A 21,194-nucleotide genomic window follows, 5' to 3' on the forward strand; every position below is an offset into this window, starting at 1 on the left:
TCACTCTCCCCTTGTAACTGTAGCTGGGAGAATGAGGAGACTGAGTACAATGCTTCTCCTGTATTCTGGTAGCTTACAGGTATATCCAGCAGCATTGCAGGGAACTTAGGGGTAAGTAGGATAAGGCTCATCTACAGTACCAGCAAGAGAAAGCTTCACAACTATGGGTTCCCTTCAAATGAATTGGAATCACTCTTCTTATGACAGATGGTGGGGACAGATGGGAATGCTCTCACCACCTGTACATTGTTTTTTTTTTATAGTCAAGCTTCAAAAACACTGACCCAGATGTTAAAGTCTTAAGTAAAAACATCTTTATTGGTATTTTAATATTGTATTCATATCATCAGAATGACAGATGCAAATATATTCAAGTTTCGATGAACAACCGAACACAGACTAAATAACATTTGCAGTGGTAGGCTTTAAAATTTCACATTTTTTTTTCCATCTTAAATCAAGGGTAAAACATATTTTTCAGTACATGGATCATGTTCCAGATTTGTGATCTGATGTAATGTGTGATAACTGTGATTATAAGAAGCACCAATAAACCTCCAGCTAGAGTCCTGAGTGAATCCAGTTGGGCAGACCCATGCCCAACCCAGGCAGGGTATCTGTGGACCGCTCACATGGTTAGAGAACTGGCATCTTTCTGCCCAAAACCACTTTGTGGGTATTCTGTGGGTACCTGACCTGATGCAGGATTTTACCTCCAACATTTACCCTTGTATACTGCAGAAAGGGTTTACAATAGGACTGGTGCTGAGCTGCTAGTAGGCACTACCTACGGACATTATATCTGGGGCTGAGCTGCTAGTAGGCACTACCTACGGACATTATATCTGGGGCTGAGCTGCTAGTAGGCACTACCTACGGACATTATATCTGGGGCTGAGCTGCTAGTAGGCACTACCTACGGACATTATATCTGGGGCTGAGCTGCTAGTAGGCACTACCTACGCACATTATATCTGGGGCTGAGCTGCTAGTAGGCACTACCTACGGACATTATATCTGGGGCTGAGCTGCTAGTAGGCCCTACCTACAGACATTATATCTGGGGCTGAGCTGCTAGTAGGCACTACCTACGCACATTATATCTGGGGCTGAGCTGCTAGTAGGCACCACCTACGGACATTATATCTGGGGCTGAGCTGCTAGTAGGCACTACCTACGGACATTATATCTGGGGCTGAGCTGCTAGTAGGCACCACCTACGGACATTATATCTGGGGCTGAGCTACTAGTAGGCACTACCTACGGACATTATATTTGGGGCTGAGCTGCTAGTAGGCACTACCTACGGACATTATATCTAGGGCTGAGGTGCTAGTAAGCACTACCTACTGAAATTATATCTGGGGCTGAGCTGCTAGTAAGCACTACCTACTGACATTATATCTGGGCTGAGCTGCTAGTAAGCACTAACTACTGACATTATATCTGGGCTGAGCTGCTAGTAAGCACTAACTACTGACATTATATCTGGGGCTGAGCTGCTAGTAGGCACTATCTATGGACATTATATCTGGGGCTGAGCTGCTAGTAGGCACTATCTATGGACATTATATCTGGGGCTGAGCTGCTAGTAGGCACTATCTATGGACATTATATCTGGGGCTGAGCTGCTAGCAAGCACTACCTACTGACATTATATCTGGGTCTGAGCTGCTAGTAGGCACTGACCATGCAGTAGCTGTATCACTTCACTTGACCATCTCACAATGCAGTCAAAATAAATAAAATGGGCAACAGCCCAGGTTATACCTGTATAAGCACCATTTAAGTACACATCCCAAAAGTACAAATTGCACACATGCCTTGAGTCACTAACAGATGATACAAGCATGAGCCAGCAAGTTACATGCACTAATGACAAAGAGCAGACTGGGTTGTTTGCACGAGGAATATAAAGCTTGGTTAAGGAAGCACATTCATAAACCATTTACATCCAAAAAAGAAAAATGTAGTTAAGCTATGTGTGCAAAAGATTATAAAGCATGCAATACAGTTTGGGTGATTATAGTTTTCATCACTATCATCATCAATTATTTATATTGTGCCAGCAAGTTTTGCAGTGCTTTACATGTATTCATAACAAACAGGGTATTACAGTCCCCTTTAATAGAAATGAAAGGCTTAGAGAAGGACTAATGTTGGATAACAGATATTTCCATGTTCTCAGCTAGTAGCTAGTTTTCAATAAGTTGCTGTCTGTATGACATTACACAGATTTTTCAAGTGATAAGGGCTAATGGCAATAACATTCCTTTCCTTGCCTGCCTATGTGTTTAGTATATCAGGCTTTATGCAGCAACGTATTTTTGTGTTCTGGTACAGCATAGGGAAACGCAGTGTTCCACAAGTGACAGGACAAGCCTCAACTGGAAAAATTGAGGAGCTTGAGTCACATCTGACCATAGCTCAAGTGAGGTTGTAGTCTCAATCTCTTCAATTGCGTAATCATGTAAAAATGCTTCCTTTTGTAGTTTCTCACAAATACACAATCAGAGAGGTGATTTCCGTGTGCTGCAATGTAAAGGTACCTTGTTTCCATGTTCCACTGCCCTAAGATGCAATCGATTCTCTTGTTCAACATAATGAATAGGGCTTGCTCTGGACATACTTTTTGAAGCTACTCCATTCTTCTAACTTCCTGGTTCCTATGAGGTAGTTAATTAGATTACAAATGCACAAATAAACCCCCTACTTAATAGACTTTTGCTTATCTGTAATCCAAATCAGTCATAAATTGTTTATACAAAAGCTCATTACCTCTAGTTTAACAAACTGATTGCTAATTTCAGGGGCATTACTAAGAGTGAAAGCAAAACACTAAAATATTGCTGCTTTATAATGAAGAAAATATGGATTTTTATTTAATTAAAAGGGTTGGCAGAATGTATTTTCAGCATACATTATATTTGTTATCCTTGTGTGTTTAGGGCTGAACATCTATCTCTCTCTTTTATATATATATATATATATATATATATATATATATATATATATATATATATATATATATATATATATATATATATATATATATATAAAACAAACAAACGGCACTCCAAGGACTTCGTGTCTCAAAAACCAAGTGAAAGTTTATTCTTGCTCAACGTTTCTGCGCTCCAACTGAGGCCGTCTTCGGGAGGGTGAATACACACACAACAGTGAATCACATTTAAAGAGTAAATTAGGCCTCAAACAGCATGAGGATGATGTCATCAACAAGTGCCAGACAGCGCAATTGCTGAACTATCACTGGGTGCCATAATGTAATAGTGCATAAATAAGTATCTGTAAAAGTGATATCGAAACCCATCAAAACCCTGAAAGGAGATAAAGACATTGTAATAAGACAGGCGGACAAAGGGGGCGCCATTGTCCTCCTTGATAAATGCTATTACATGATGGAGGTTGCTAAGCAATTATCGGATAGCAACACAGCACAGCTAGAGGCACAAATCAGGGTAGCTCTAATGGCAGGGTGGGTGGATATAAGTACTAGTCAGTTTCTCACTACTGATTTTCCTAAGACACCATTTCTGTATACACTACCTAAGATACACAAATCCTTGACGGCACCACCTGGACGACCAATCATTTCTGCCACAGACTCTCTATACCAACCGGTGGCCATTTACATTTATCATTTCCTACAACCGATAGTACATGGCATGGACTCGTATGTTAGGGACACGACGCACCTTTTGACCATTTTGAGGGAGGTAACATTAACTACAGACTGTATCCTTGCAACAATGGATGTTTCAAGTCTATATACAGTCATTCCCCATGCTAAAGGGATTTCAGCCTGCAGGGATGCTTTGCTTCGTTTCCAAAAGGGCCCTCCACCTATTGAATTTTTGATATCTCTTTTGGATTTGATACTCTCTCATAACTACTTTATGTTTGCAGATGATTATTTCCTGCAAGTGTCCGGGACAGCGATGGGGTCAAATGTTGCTCCATCATTTGCTAATATCTTCATGGAGCAATATGAGAGAGAATATTTAATACCATTGGGTGCTGGGAATATTGCCCTATACAAACGGTACATAGATGATCTTCTGTTTATTTGGACGGGGACAGAAAAGGATATTTTAGAGTTCCATGACACGTTGAATGGGTTGGACTCTCCCATTAGGTTGACCTTGACATATGACAAACAGGAGGTCAACTACCTGGATGTGACTATCTTTAGGGTAGGTGATAAATTAGGGACTACCCTATTCAAAAAACCCACAGACAAAAATAGCCTGATCCAAGCTCACTCCCACCACCCCCCTCACATGTCCCGAGGGGGCCTGTACTCACAATTTCTGCGAGTGATCCGTAATAACTCAGACAGGATGACGGCGGAACTGCAACTCTCCAACCTAGCAGCACAGTTCACCGCCAGGGGCTACTCTGAGGCATTGGTGACTGAACAACTGGAGAGGGCAAGGCTTTTATCCCAGTATACTCTGCTCAAACCAGCTGCTAAAGAACAGAGAACTCCTCCAGCACAGAGTGGACAGATTTGAGTGTAATACTGAAGAATGCGATTTCCAAAAGATGGGAGATTATCAGGGCTGATTCTAATTTACCTTTTTCTAAGATTGAGAAACCGATGATGACTTATAGGAGGGCAAGGAACCTTGGTGACATATTAGTGGTGAAGGACATCATAGAATCCCCAAGGAGGGTGACCACCTTGCTGAATATCCCCTTAAAGAATGGCTGCTTTAAATGTTCTGGTTGCCTCACATGCAGTGGGATGCTACAGGGCTCTTTCTTCACACACCCGAGGACGGGCAAAAAATTCCAGATCAGACACAGAGTTACGTGCACATCTGACCATGTTGTCTATATGGCCTGGTGCCCCTGTGGTCTCTATTACGTGGGGAAGGCTGCCACCACATATAGAGAAAGAATGAACAATCACAGGAGCGCCATTAGAAGTGCCCTTTCCTCGGGTGTAGCAGACCAACCGGTGGCGAGGCATTGGTTACAGGCCAAACACACTGTACCCCAATTCCGTCACATGATGATAGACCATGTACCCCCTCAGGAGAGGGGGCAACAGGGATTTCATGCTCAGAAGGAGAGAATCGGGCTGGATTTACAAATTGGATGCCCTTGCCCCAAATGGGCTAAATGAGACACTTCCAATGTCTCCTTTCTACTAGGGGCACCATGACTATGGGGAGGGACTTACCCTAAGTGCTATGTACTTGTTAATGTCCAGGGGAGATCATAACCTAACCCCTTTTCCAGGAACTGGTGATTGAAAGTATACTCATTTCTTTAATGTCTTGTTGTTCTGCCGGTGCCACAGTTGGATAGCTTGATCTGGGTTTCAAATATATAGATCAGCGTCCAAACAATTTTGAGTTAAATGACGTGCAGCTGTGTGTTTGTTTTTAACCCTTTGTGCTTATTTTGTTCACTATACTCTAGACGGGCAAGCACCCCAGAGGAGAAAGTGGTGACTACTGATTATATCGGACCCCTTGGCAGAATGGCATGGCATCACTATCAGGATCAGTATGAGCAATTTCTTTATTGCCCAGCGTGCAACTACCGGAACGTGACATCACAGAGGGGCGCACAAGTAGGGCGAAACAGATGTACGATGGCCTAGGAGGGCATGACATACCCCGGGCAGGTGGTGGTACTAGACTGTGTCTGGGTACACGCCTACTGTAACAGGGTAAGTCTCCACCCCACTCAAGGTAGGTGGTGGTACTGGACTGAGTCTTGGTACATACCTATGACAGGGGGTGGCCAATGGGAGTAAGCGATATGAGCGGCCGGCACAATGCGCGCACAGCCAACACATGCATAGCCCCAGACTGAGACGGGGGAACTAAGCGTCGTTGTCACCATGGCAACAAGGGAGGAACTCCTCTGATGGTGTACACGGGTAGATGAGCTGCACGGTAAGGCAAGTAAGAGTTTGATGGGCAATTAGTTTGATCCTTGGTGGTTCATAATTGCTTTGCCACTGCCAGCAAAGGGGCGATATTGAGCTTATAAACGCACTCTCTCCAAATGGGGGGAGTGGATTGGGGACCTCATCCACAGCCTTGTATCAGAGTCGTGTTCACTATTGGCATTATTTTAATGACACGGGCACGCAGCAAACACTGAAATAACACCCTATATGTATTGACTTTGTTTTTGTGCACAGTTATACATATCACTTTTACAGATCCTTATTTATGCACTTTTACATAATGGCACCCAGTGATAGTTCAGCAATTGTGCTGAGTTGTCTGGCACTTGTTGATGACATCATCCTCATGCTGTTTGAGGCCTAATTTACTCTTTAAATGTGATTCACTGTTGTGTGTGTATTATTCACCCTCCCGAAGACGGACTCAGTTGGAGCGCAGAAACGTTGAGCAAGAATAAACTTTCACTTGGTTTTTGAGACACGAAGTCCTTGGTGTGCGGTTTGTTTGTTTTCTGTTTCTGTTATACTAATGTGTTGACCGGCACCCAGGCATTTGAGGACAGTTTAGAGTGCACCAGTTGTATGGGATTTATATATATATATATATATATATATATATATATATATATATATATATATATATATATATATATATATATATATATATATATATATATATATATATATAAACATATATAAACAAGGGAAAGTTGTGCTCACCACTATTTTTTAAAACCATTAGGCGGGGGTGCAATGAGGCTGTGACCACAAAATACATATAGTCAAATCCAAGAGTCCTCTGCACTCAACCCATTATCAATATATTTAAGACAGCGACATTTTGTGCATACTGCTACTAAAAAATGCCTTACCCTTTAAACAAAACAGGGATTGTTTGTCCATATATTGCAATATATTTAAGCTGGCCAACTACGTCAAAGTCATCCCATATCTGGCCAGTCCTATGCTCAATTTTATCTGATTCATTAAGAATTCTGTTGCTTCATTATACATTTTACAAAGGGACTTGGTTTTACCTGCAACTTAACTTGCTGCTTTCAAAGTAAACCTCCATACTTGGCTGCCCTTTTATTAGACACCAGTGGGATCACCTGACTATAGCTGGGAATGTCGCTGTCTTAAATATATTGATAATGGGTTGAGTGCAGAGGACTCTTGTATTTGACATATATATATATATATATATATATATATATATATATATATATATATATATATATATATATATATAATTCAGTAAGCAGGACCCGCACTCGTTCAAATTCAGTGAAATAAAAGTGTCTTTATTCACAGGTTAATTTTCCAACGTTTCAGTCCTCACTGGGACCTTTTTCAAGGATGAGGACCGAAACGTTGGAAAATGAACCTGTGAATAAAGACACTTTTATTTCACTGAATTTGAACGAGTGCGGGTCCTGCTTACTGAATTGTATTACACTTTGACCAACGCACCAACATCGATTGAAACAAATCCGGAAGGAGTGCGTCCACTGAACCGACAGTATATATATATATTGAACTTAATAGAGGGTAAAACTACATGGACGATTTCCACGCATTTTAGGGGGATCCGACACGATGCGCCAAAATGCAGGTGTCAAGTCGGATGCGACGGAAAATAAGGTAAGCAACAGCAATGTCGGATAGTTGCGGCTGCAGCACCATCTGATATTTGTATTTCTTACCTTATTTTCCGTCGCATCCGACTTGACGCCTGCATTTGACGCAGCGTGTCGTATCCCCCGAGAACGTGTGAAAATCGCCCATGTAGTTCTACCCAGAGTCTGTTTTAAAACCAAATTACCTATGTAACTATGACAGCAGCAAAAAAATGTATCCCTGATAAGGCACAAGTTAGCACCCATCTTTATAAGTACAGTACACAAAATTCACTTTATAGCCAGTTTTTGCACTTTACATCTTTTCTACTTCACCTTCAATGACAAAAAAAGAAACGAGAAAGAAATGGTAAGTGAGGTGGGCAGTTTAGTCCAAGTACATATAAATGCAGCCACTTCTGTCCACAACAGCATTTGCCTTCCAGCAGCTTTTATCTAGTGGGCAGCCAGTTAATGTGACATCCTAATGGATAAATGTTTGGGGGTGAGGAAGTCAGTAATGTGGGTCACAATCCTCCAGCAGGCTGTCAGTGATATAAGTACTGTTAAGGACTTGCTCATAATATAACTTTTCAGATGCATTGTTAATTGTCCAGGCTACAACTTCAATTCCTTTGGAGTTCCACTGCTCCACATATTCTCTGCAAGGAAACAGCATTATTCAATAAAGACCTACACTTTCTGGTTAAGATTGGTCCTTGAGATCATGGTACATATGTATTAAAGGGGTGATTCACGTTTAAATTAACTTTTAGTATGTTATAGAATGACCAATTCTAAGCAATTTATTTTTTTATTTTGTATAGTTTTTGAATTATTTGCCTTCTTCTTCTGACTCTTTTCAGCTTTTAAATGTTGGTCACTGACTCCATCTAAAACAAATGCTCTGTAAGGCTACACATTTATTGTTATTGCTGGTTTGATTACCATCTTTCTATTCAGGCCTCTCCTATTCATATTCAATTCTCTTGTTCAAATCAGTGCATGGTTGCTATGGTTATTTTAACATTAGCAACCAGGTGGCTGAAATTGCAAACTGGAGAGCTGCTGAATAAAAAGCTAAATAACTCAAAAGCCACAAATAAAAAATGAAAATCAACTTCGACTTGCCTCTCTATATCATGCTAAATGTTAACACAAAGGTGAATAACCCCTTTAAAGGGTGAATGGAGAATGCAGCAAGAGAACTTGTGTAATTGAGCTGTGGAAGTTGTCAGCTTGTAAATTGTAGCAAAGTAATAAAAGGATATCAAAGGATTTGGTAGTCCGCTCCCTCTGCCGGTTCCCAAAGGGGTCTGTTCTCCCTCAGACTTGTATAGAATCCAATTCAGAGTTGCGAAAGGAAACCAGCGCTAATCCAGCATGAGGTATAGACAACAAGAGAATAATTCTCATATAGTGTAGTATTTTTGTATAAATGTAATACACCACTTTGTGAAATTGGAGTAATATAATAGTGCCCTTTATAAATTATACTGTTTGCCGTGCCACTTGTAAAAATTCACACAGTGAAGTGAATCTTATGTGAGGGTACTCACGAACGTTTAAACGAGGTTTTGGCGTTTAGAAAGATAGTATAACAGTCCTTCTCTCACTGCTCTCCAGATTCTGTAGCTTTAAAACAATGCGCTGACATAGTGTAAAATCATCACTTTTTTAATCTCAAAATAGCATTAAAAACACACTCACAATGTGGATGTTAAAATATTCGCATAAAACAAAGTCACCACTTCGCCGTCTGTTGGAGTCACTAGGCAGCCAATGTAGATGGAATAGCCGGCGTCTCGGCCGCCTCGTGTGTCCCAGTGCGCTTGTGGATGACGTCACTGCCCGACGCGTTTCGTCTGCTGACTTCCTCAAGGGCTTCAAAGTTGTCATTGCGCATGTCACCTTATGAAGGAACGGCGGATCCGGTCGCGTGTTCCTCCCTTCCGCTTCCTTCATTCTATTCGTTTACATGTTGCTATAGTAACATCTACCCAGCTCGGAGTCATCTCTACGTAGCAACAATGTCTAACAAATTACTTCCATCATAGAGGGAGGATTTCAGCTACGCTCACTGATGGATCAGTAAATCTCTATGTCCAAAAAACTTTGCACCCACTTTTCCATAAACATTTTTACATAACATAAACAGCATATATATAACTTTAGGACATTTGGACCATTTCATTAACATACTACTCCTTATTCAACTTACATTATAAAAAAGCTCTCAGATTAATGTCTACATTAAGTCCTTTGGGTGTAAAGGTTTCTAGGCTATAAATCCAGCGGCTTTCGCACTGTAGGGTAGTTTTTACCAAATCTCCCCCTCTCCATCTATTCTTCACTTCTTCCACCCCCCAGTATTGTAGACAGGCAGGATTCATTCCATGAGCATCTTTGAAGTGTTTGGAGACACTATGTTTCTCATTACCTTTCTTGATGTTATTAACATGTTCCCTAATCCTGTCCCTCAATTTCCTATTTGTTTTCCCCACATATTGTAGTCCACATGAGCATTGTAAGCAATAGATCACATTTTTTGTTGTGCATCTGATGCTCTGTTTTATTTCAAATTCCCTTTTGTTTACTTCTGAGATAAATTTTTTCTTTTTTTTCCCATATCTACAGGCCGTACACAAGGAACATGGGTAGAATCCAGCCCATGTGTGTCCCTTGTGAGTTTTTGTTTGCCCTTTTGTGGTACAATGATTGTTGGTTAAAATTTGTTTCAAATTGTTCGCTCTCTTAAATACAACTTTGGGTTTGTCTGGGATAATTTTCTGCAATTCTGTATCACATTGTAGTACTCCCCAGTGTTTTTTAATAATTTTACCAATACCTTTAGCCAATGGATTATATGTGGTTGAGAATACTATCTCTTGTTTTGTCTCCCCTTTAATTTCCTTTTCTTTTCTTGTCAATAGGTCAGTTCTTATTATTTGTCCACCTTTTCTCTGGATTCTTTTAAAATTTTTTCTTTATATCCTCTTTCACGAAATTTGTTGCTCATCTGGTCTAGTTGCTCCTCCAGCACTTTATCTTCACTACAGTTCTTTTTTATCCTGCACATTTGGCTGTAGGGGATACTTTTTACCCATTGTGGGTGGTGGTTACTGTATGGTAGTACATAATTATTCGCATCTACCTCTTTAAAAAAGGTCTTAAAGTGCAGTTGTGTGTCTTTTGAGTATATCTCTAAATCTAAAAAATTGATTTTTTCATGACTATAGGTAAGTGATAGATCTATATTCAGATCATTTTGATTTAGAGAGGCCACATAATCACATAATGAGCTTTCCGAACCCCTCCAGACAAGCACTATGTCATCTATGTAGCGACGCCATAGGACAAGGTTAGCCCCCAGTTCTAGGTATGGGAGGATATGACATTCCTCCCAATACCCCATGTGCAAATTTGCATAACTGGGCGCGAACCTCGTTCCCATGGCTGTCCCACATGTCTGCAGATAGTACCTGTCCTGAAACCAAAAGAAATTGTGTTCCAGAATGAACTCAATTCCTTTTAGAATGAACTCCTTCTGGAGGGGTGGAATTAGTTCATCTTTCCCTAAAAAATGCGCTGTAGCTTTAAGTCCCTGGTTATGTCTGATTGAAGTGTAGAGAGATTTGACATCCAGTGTTGCCAGCAACATGTCTGGCATCCATTCCAGACTTTGTAATGTACGTATAACCTCAGTAGAGTCTTTCAAATATGTAGGTAAGGATATAACATATTTTTGTAGCATTCTGTCAATATATTGTGACAGATTACTTGTTGGTGAATTTATTCCTGATATAATTGGTCTCCCTGGAGGGTTAGCCAAATCTTTGTGGATTTTCGGTAAACAATATAATACGGGCAACACTGGATGCTGGATTTTTAAATATTTCCATTCTGTGTCATTGAGGATACCAATAGCATTAGCTTCATTCACTAAATTTTCCAATTTTGAACTGAATGTCTCTATGGGATTTCTTTCTAAGATTTTATAAGTTTCCTGATCTTCTAATAGACTTTGGCACATTTGTATATATTTCTCTCTATCCATAATTACTGTCCCTCCTCCCTTGTCTGCAGCTTTAATAACTATAGTCTCATCATTTTTTAGTACTTCTACTGCTAGTAAAAACTACCCTACAGTGCGAAAGCCGCTGGATTTATAGCCTAGAAACCTTTACACCCAAAGGACTTAATGTAGACATTAATCTGAGAGCTTTTTTATAATGTAAGTTGAATAAGGAGTAGTATGTTAATGAAATGGTCCAAATGTCCTAAAGTTATATATATGCTGTTTATGTTATGTAAAAATGTTTATGGAAAAGTGGGTGCAAAGTTTTTTGGACATAGAGATTTACTGATCCATCAGTGAGCGTAGCTGAAATCCTCCCTCTATGATGGAAGTAATTTGTTAGACATTGTTGCTACGTAGAGATGACTCCGAGCTGGGTAGATGTTACTATAGCAACATGTAAACGAATAGAATGAAGGAAGCGGAAGGGAGGAACACGCGACCGGATCCGCCGTTCCTTCATAAGGTGACATGCGCAATGACAACTTTGAAGCCCTTGAGGAAGTCAGCAGACGAAACGCGTCGGGCAGTGACGTCATCCACAAGCGCACTGGGACACACGAGGCGGCCGAGACGCCGGCTATTCCATCTACATTGGCTGCCTAGTGACTCCAACAGACGGCGAAGTGGTGACTTTGTTTTATGCGAATATTTTAACATCCACATTGTGAGTGTGTTTTTAATGCTATTTTGAGATTAAAAAAGTGATGATTTTACACTATGTCAGCGCATTGTTTTAAAGCTACAGAATCTGGAGAGCAGTGAGAGAAGGACTGTTATACTATCTTTCTAAACGCCAAAACCTCGTTTAAACGTTCGTGAGTACCCTCACATAAGATTCACTTCACTGTGTGAATTTTTACAAGTGGCACGGCAAACAGTATAATTTATAAAGGGCACTATTATATTACTCCAATTTCACAAAGTGGTGTATTACATTTATACAAAAATACTACACTATATGAGAATTATTCTCTTGTTGTCTATACCTCATGCTGGATTAGCGCTGGTTTCCTTTCGCAACTCTGAATTAAATTGTAGCAAAGTGCCTGTTTCCCTTTGATAAATATGCTCTTAACACTGAATATGTTTTTATTACTAACTTTCATAAAAATCGTAATAAGCAATCTTTTATTTAGGCAAAGTAATTATTTTAAATAATTCAGAAAATGTAAACCTTGGCCTCAGTTCGGACAAACTCTTAAATTATACAGAGTGGGGTAAAATGTAAGGAAGAATGAGTTATAATACAAAGAGGCAAAGGGGAAATTAACTGTTTTACTGGTATACAAATAGAAAATAAATGGAATTGCCCTGGGAATAAAAGCCACCATGCCTGTATAACAGGGGTTTTTGTTTGACCCCCTTTTAAAGGAAGCCGCCCTTTAAATAACTGAATTAATTGCTGCATCGGGCATTCAATGACAATTCAAAAAGTATTTAGGGCTGCCAGTAAATGTTCTGTCCAAATCTCACTCTAAATGACCTTCAGTCTAGGCTTTTACAACTATCTAGTAAATAGGTATTCCACTAACTCTCACCCAAGTTGGATTTCAATTGGAGTCCAAAGGTTCGATTCCCCCTCTATGGAAGGCAGTCCTACAGTTTGTAAACCACTGCTCTAAAGCAAATGTAAAGTAGGCATATCTTAACACATTATCAGCTACTTCATTTCCCAACTTGTGGCACAGGTATAGGATCCCTTATTTAGAAAACGTTTTAGTGAAGTATTTAAGTCTGTTACTCAACATTTAGAGGCACATTTATCAAAGGTCGATTTTCGAATTCATTCGAGTCTTTTACAACTCCCATAATCTCCCATGAACTAGAAATTCGACCAATCGAAATGTATTATAAAAATCAAATTTTTTTAAACTCTGGTGAATAGGATCTACCCGAAAACTCGAATCGAATTCGAAACAAATTCTCCTAAAAAAAACTCGAATGTCAGGAAGGATGCACACATCACCAAATTGATCCCAGGAAGTCTTCCATTGACTTATACAGTAATTCGGCAGGTTTTAGGCACCAAATAGTCAAATTTGAGTTCTTAAATAGCCAGAGTATGATAAATCTCGAAAATCAATTTTAATTTTTTGAAAAACTGAAATCGAATTTGAATAACTCCTTATTTGACCATAAACCAGAACGCGAACATTTAGAATTTTCAATTCGACCCTTGATAAATCTGCCCCTTAAAGGCTGTAAAGCAAATGAACGCAAACTGCAGAGACGGGAACAGGGAGGACATGTTTGATATAGGAGATTCTTATTGGATGTTTTACGGTTTAACAGCTTTGACCTCAATGGCTTCAATGAATGTTATACCCTTTATAAAGTGAAGTGACTATAATTAGGTTTTTTATGAATACCCAGTATCGTGTATAACTTTGTGCAACTTTCGATAGAATACCTTCAAATCAAAGTATAGCTGAGGATAATCTTCTACCTTGTTTACCGACCTACCTAATGCAAATTTAAATGATTGAAACGACATTATCCCATTTTGAGGATTTGCTGATTTTATGTTTTTTTAATAATGTCGTGCTATCGCATATAATTTGCGAGGGTATTTGGAAAACCATTAAAGCCTTTGGGAGACAACAGAACTTACTTGGAAATATAATTCTTCTGCATTAAGAAAGCGGAGACTCCGCAGAGATTCCACAGGAAGTTGTGGTGACCCCAGTCCAACAAGACATCCATTAAGATGTACCAGTAATGTTTCCATATGGTGTTGTAGCGTGGGGTGCCATCTCCAAGGTGGCTGAGGCTCCAAGGCCTGTGCGTCAGAGCCGTGACAACGTTTCTGTCTGCTTGTCTCATCTGGAAAATACAGGCATCTGATTAAACAATCACAAGAGCTGGAATTGACATATGGTGCACCATATTGTTGGTAAGATGTGCCAAGATTTTATTTTTACACTTTCCAAATAGTTGTTGATACTTTTTATCTGCAAAGTTCTGGCTTGGTTTTCGATAAATTACTAAGTAGCTTCGGTTGGTAATGCTAGGATTGATTGAGCCAATACTGATACTAATTTGCACCAATGCATTGATAGTTACCAGTTAGCTCTTTACTTTGATTTTCTAACTTTTAGTAAACTGTCCCAAATCAATTGCTGATTGCTCAATATTGATATCTACACTGGTACCGTTTAGCACCTTTCTTAGTAAATGATGCCATTTTGTGACAGAAGATAATTTTTGCATCAAGCCCCCCGCCAAAAGAATCTTCAGAGGGGCCCAGCATGCCCGGAGCTGCTCCCATGACCTCGCTGTAATCCCCCATCCCTGCTGCATGCTCGTGCATGTAAGAACACCAAGATTTAAAGAAGAAGAGTGGCAGAGAGGGGGGATTTTATTTCTACAGAGAAAGCATACCAGTCCCCCCCATGACTGGGGGTCTACTTACTCTATAGTTAAACCACTGCAGCCTGACAATAAACAGACAGCCAAATGGAAGAATCTGCCGTCTTCTGCTTCATGAATGCATGTGTGTTGTGCCCAACAAAATACCAGCGGAGAAAATGACCCATCTCCCATTAGCCTAAGGATGCACCAAATCCTTTCTAAATATTTGCCTGAATCTCAAACCAAATATGAACACTTATATTCACGTACAAATTTTGGCAAAGCCACCACACTGTAACCATCTGTGATTCAAAGAGAATCCTAGATTTGGTGCATCCCTAATGTATACTGGATGTATCAAAAAAATCTAATAAATGTATGTTTGGCACAGCAGGGCAATTCAGTGCGGAAAGGTTCCCTGCTTTTATCCCATTATCTACAACGTTTTAGGAAAAATGTTTGGGAGGTGATCTGATACATCCCCTTATTGAACAGTATATATTCATGGTGTGCTTTTGCTGTACTTTGTTAGGAGGATGAAACTGGCATAATATCCACATTCTTTTTCAGACACTTTATTAACATTACAGAAAAACATCACCGTTGATGTTGCCCATAGCAACCAATCAGCAATTAAGATTTCAACAGTCGCCTACAAGTTAGAAAACAAAAGCAAAGATTTGATTGGCTGTTAAGGGCAACATTACCAGGGATGTTTGTCTCCAAAGTTAATAAATATGCCTCTTATAATTCTTATTTTTTTGCAAGCAGACACATCTTTTTTCTGTAGGGTCTATATTCATACAGCACAATTCATTTTTAGTTGTTAGATCTGCTTCTTTTTTGCAAAGCTTTTTTTAAATCTTAGGGCATCACTGAAATTCAGGATTGCCTCCTTACATGTAATGTGTGGACACAGAATTGTGTACAACACCAGCGTACTTACTTTAATAATAACAGAAGGTTCAAAGGAACATACAATGCTGCAGTTATATAAACTTGGGTACTCGACATAGAGATGTCTGAGGGCTTCAGCTGCCTGAAAGTATATAATTCATATTAAACAATTGGCAAAGTTCAGGGTATGCTTTAATAATCAGAAACAATAACGAGCTTTAATAAAAAGTATACACTCTGACAAATGTATAAATCACAACTGTTATTTGGATCTTTGGTGATTGGCTGCTATTGGTTATACCGATGTCATTTTATACTTGACATCGCAGCACTTATGTTAAGAAACCATCATAACTTCTAAAATCTTGATCATAGTAGTAAATTCACCAAGTGTAAAAGTATTTACAAAACTTCCAGTAACTGTAAACTGGTTGTGTTGGGTCAGTAATGAAACATAAAAGAATGAATAATATCAATAGCATATGGATGAATGCGCAATAGCAAGCTAATGAAATCAGGGGTGGGCAAACCACTTGAAATGATTTGAGTGTACACTAAGATATGGCTAGTTGCAGCTTCTTACTGCTTCGGTGGTAGATTCTGAAGTGAACAGCCCTTAAAGAATAATAAAATCTTATTCCAGTGATTTTCAGACTTTTTCATCCCCCCTTTAATAAACCAGACCCAGCACACCAATAGCTGGTAATGGCACCTTTTACCCGATATCAAGGTAACACACATATAAAAAACCTTGATGTATCAGTAATGCAGCCTAAAATGTCTGGCACAACAAATAAGCATGCTCCCCAAACATAACTGACCTGCCAGCTGGGCTTTTTAAAGAAATTCTCCCAACTATAGAGTAACCATTCTCTACAAAACAAATGCATCATATCCTAAAAGCACAAGTGTCGGCAGAGAGGACAAGTACTAGAATTCTACAAAAAGGACTGTCCCTGCCCCTGGACAGCTATAAACACTCTCTATAGATTCAGCCCACCCAAGCTGATTGCAATTAATGGCTTGTGAACACATACCTGTAATGCTAACACATACCTGCTAGCTCATGACCACAAAATCAAATCAAGTGAGCACAATATTTATTGCTGCATTCAAATATGAGAGTACCAGCAAGTGCCTAACACCTTAACTGCTGTGTGATTATATATATATATATATATATATATATATATATAGTCCAAATCGTTCAGCACTCCACTACTCCACGCGAGTGACCCAGGTGCTACCGTCCATTGCTGCATCCAAAAATCCGAAAAAATGAGGTGCACACTGGGAACTTTTGTTTAGTTTAAAAGTTCATTTTATTAAATATAGGTTAAAAAATGTATAGGTCAACGTTTCGGTCTGTTCCTGAGACCTTTATCAAGACCATTAACACACCATAAAACATATTGTCCATAAATAAGTAAAACCAATTAGCACTCACCCAACCCCGTATCGCCCCTTGGGACATGTGATGCGTAGTTCCGCCCCCTCTCAGGGGTTAAACCTGTCACCACCTGAACCACATGAAAAGAAAGAAACAAGATCAATACAAAATTGTCATTATATACATAATAACTAAATCGCAGACTTTTTACTCCCGCACAGGATATATTGCACTTGTAACAAAAAAGAGTAACAGTGTAACCCCTATCTTTGTTGCAAAAAACACAGAAGAGAGCAATACTCATTCAGCCCTGCTGGTGCTAAAGTGTTCAGTTTCTTGATCCAAAATGCTTCGCGTTGTAGCAGCATTTTAGATCTATCACCCCCTCTCCTGGGAGGGGGGATATGGTCAATCGCTATATATCTGAAGGTAGGTACCCTATGACCAACCTCAAGAAAATGGTTAGCCACCGGTTTATTTGTATGGCCATCTCGAAATGCTGTGCTTATTGCAGAACGATGACCATCCATTCGCAGGCGTAGGGTTTGGTCGGTTTTGCCTACATATGATAACCCACATGGACACGTGATCATGTAGACCACATGAGTTGTGGTACATGTAATGTGATGTCTTATTGCAAATCGTTTGCCTGTTTGTGGATGTAGGAAGCTGCTGCCTGGTGTCATAAATCTACATGAGGTACAGCAAGGGCACTTAAAACAACCTGGTTTGTTGTTACTCAACCATGTAACTTGGCGTGTTTGATAACATTTTACTGGATCACTTTTAACAAGAAGGTCTCTCAGATTTGTGCCTCTCTGGTAACAGTTCATAATGTTCTTTGGAACCACCTTACTCAGAGCATCATCAGCCTGGATAATGGCCCAATGATTTCTAATAGTCCTATTCGTCAAATTGGACCCTGAGGTGAATTTAGTGCTATAGACAAAGTGGGACTTTTTAGTATCACAATAGGGAACTGTCACCCGATGTCTAGCTGATTCTAATGCCCTTTGAAGCACATAATCTGGATAGCCTCGTTCCTTAAATCTATCCCACATCTCGAGTAGCTGATTCTCTGCCACTGATTCATTTGAGTTATTCCTTAAAACTCTACAGAACTGTGAAATGGGTAGTGATTTAATCATGGACTTCGGATGGCAGCTGTTATAGTGGAGTAGTACATTTTTGTCCGTCTTTTTACGGTACAAAGTAAAATCAATATGTTCATCTTTCTTCAAAAGTTCCACATCCAAAAAATGTATACAGTCAGTGTGAATTTCATAAGTAAATTTAACAGGGCTCTCAAGTGTATTCAAATCACTGACCATCCAGTGGAACTCTTCCTCCGTCCCACACCAGACGATAAGGATATCGTCGATGTAACGACGGAAGAAAAGTATCTTGCTGCCATATTGAGGTATGATTGCAGTCTGTTCAAACTGGTGCATAAACAGGTTAGCGTATGAGGGTGCCATGGCTGCCCCCATCGCCGTCCCTGAAACCTGTAGAAAATAATTATTTTCGAAACGAAAATAATTCATTGTTAAAGACAGTGTTAGCAGTTCCAATATAAATGCAATAGGGGGTCCTCCATATGAATCGAGCGCTTCCAATGAGCGTTTGACTGCCTCAACCCCCACATCATGTGGGATACATGTATACAAGCTGACTACGTCCAGACTGGCCAACAAGCATTTTTGTTCCTTCGGAATTTTTAAAGATCTTAAACTTTCTAACAGGTGTGGAGTATCTCTCAAATAAGTAGGGGTGCTTTGTACTACAGGTTGAAGTATAGTGTCTAGATATATACAGATAGGGTGAAGCAGAGAGCCCCTACTGGACACTATAGGGCGCCCAGGCGGATTTTTCATATCTTTATGCACTTTAGGCAAAGTATAGAGGATTGGACAAATGGGAAAGTCTTGCTTCAAATAATCTCTTAACGTTATAGTAATAATTTGATCATCAAATGCTTTATCAATCACTGCATCAATTTGGGATTTGAAGCCAACAATAGGGTCCCTTGGCAATCCTCTATACACATTTACGTCTGATAATTGACCCATTATTTCTTTTCTATAGTCAGAATAATTCAAAAGTACTATGCCTCCTCCCTTGTCAGCCGGGCGTATAACCAAATTCGTGTCATCCTGCAGCGATTTAATGGCCGCTCTTTCCATCTGTGTAATATTATGTCTTGAAGATTCCAAAGGAAAATTAGTCATAATGTCCGCTCAACTGCTTGTTTAAAAGTTTAATGGTGGGGTGTATAAGTGGAGGAGTAAAGGAACTTTTCAGACGAAGTTTAGACACATCCTGGGTCTGTTCATGCGAATCTTTAAAGTGTTCTTTAAGGCACAAGCCCCTACATAATTTAAAGAAATCAATGTCCCAATCCAAAGAATTAAAGTGACAAGTGGGGACAAAAGACAACCCCTTACGTAATATGCTCACCTCTGCCTCTGTCAGTGAATGGTGGGACAAGTTGAAAATCGGCACTTCTACAGTCTGTATCCCTTTCCTCTTCTGCCCCCGCCGCGTTGGGAACTTCTTGTGCGCCCTTGGCTTATCGGCGGTTTGTCGCTTACAGGATGGCGCTCCTCCAAAAAAGGCACCGCAGACGATGGTCCAGGGACATGTGCGCTGTTTGCCGGCGTCTCCGTCATTCCACTGACAGTGCCGCTTACCTCCATGGGCCGCTCGTCTCCCTCTGAATCACCCGAACTGCTGTCGACGGTATTTAAAGGCTTTGTAAGTTTGTATCTCGGAGCTCGTCTAAAGCGCCCCTGTCTTTGTGGCTGGTCTCGCTCCCCGCTTAGCCATCTGTAAACACGGCAGTTAGAGTAGTCCTCATTGACCCGACGTAATTTTTCTTTCTTAAATCGCAATAATTCCTGTTTGTAGCCGTCAATTGCTGTGCGTGCTTTGGTGAGTGCAGCATTAACTTCTTCCCCGCTGAACATGGATACATGTTCCGTTTCATGTGCAGACAAGGACTTACGTGTCTTTACTATCTCGGTAGATACTTCTTCAATCACCAGGATCATTAAGTCCAAGGAACATTTATTCAACACCCCAATCCATTTCTTGCAGAACTCTGGATTAGATCTGCCAATAGTCGGTACGTTGCGGATACGGAATCCACGTGGGATCCGCCTTGCTCTATAATAATCCGATAGAAACATCCCGTGGAGGTCTAAATCCACTTCACGCCGTTTCAACCTCTCCCATTCGATTGCTATATCCTTTTCATTCACAGTGCATGATAATTCTGTATGTGTTTGGTGCCAAAGCACCCGGTCTGCGTCTGCCTCTGAAATATGCCAAGTCTCGGCATAGTCATTCGACAAAAATGCTCGATCTATAAAATCTTCCATTCTGGAGCTCTAAAAGGTCTTGAGAGTGTTCAAGAAAAACAGGCCGACTCGTGCTGTCGTTCCAAAGTTGGTAGGGGTGCTTAAACTTACTGTCTTGCAATAGACACTTATTCAGATATAGTCCAAATCGTTCAGCACTCCACTACTCCACGCGAGTGACCCAGGTGCTACCGTCCATTGCTGCATCCAAAAATCCGAAAAAATGAGGTGCACACTGGGAACTTTTGTTTAGTTTAAAAGTTCATTTTATTAAATATAGGTTAAAAAATGTATAGGTCAACGTTTCGGTCTGTTCCTGAGACCTTTATCAAGACCATTAACACACCATAAAGCATATTCAGATTCAGAGGGAGACGAGCGGCCCATGGAGGTAAGCGGCACTGTCAGTGGAATGACGGAGACGCCGGCAAACAGCGCACATGTCCCTGGACCATCGTCTGCGGTGCCTTTTTTGGAGGAGCGCCATCCTGTAAGCGACAAACCGCCGATAAGCCAAGGGCGCACAAGAAGTTCCCAACGCGGCGGG

General features: G+C 40.3%; 1 protein-coding gene across 2 annotated transcripts in view; it reads right to left on the bottom strand.

The window, feature by feature from the left end:
- Positions 1-299: 299 nt before the first annotated feature.
- Positions 300-21,194, bottom strand: part of gde1.L (glycerophosphodiester phosphodiesterase 1 L homeolog) — a 28,624-nt gene continuing 7,729 nt past the window's right edge. Inside the window, exons 4-6 of one of the 2 annotated variants that reach the window (XM_018234552.2) lie at positions 15,948-16,040; positions 14,262-14,473; positions 300-2,666 (exon numbers count right to left, since the gene is read on the bottom strand). In XM_018234552.2, coding sequence (XP_018090041.1) covers positions 2,639-2,666; positions 14,262-14,473; positions 15,948-16,040 — 333 coding nt within the window. In that variant the 3' untranslated portion in view covers positions 300-2,638. Of the gene's footprint in view, positions 2,667-7,845; positions 8,232-14,261; positions 14,474-15,947; positions 16,041-21,194 lie in introns of those variants that run through there. The other variant, NM_001095204.1, reaches the window with a different exon arrangement.

This window comes from Xenopus laevis, chromosome 9_10L (assembly GCF_017654675.1).
Source record: "Xenopus laevis strain J_2021 chromosome 9_10L, Xenopus_laevis_v10.1, whole genome shotgun sequence".
Taxonomy (NCBI): Eukaryota; Metazoa; Chordata; class Amphibia; order Anura; family Pipidae; genus Xenopus; species Xenopus laevis.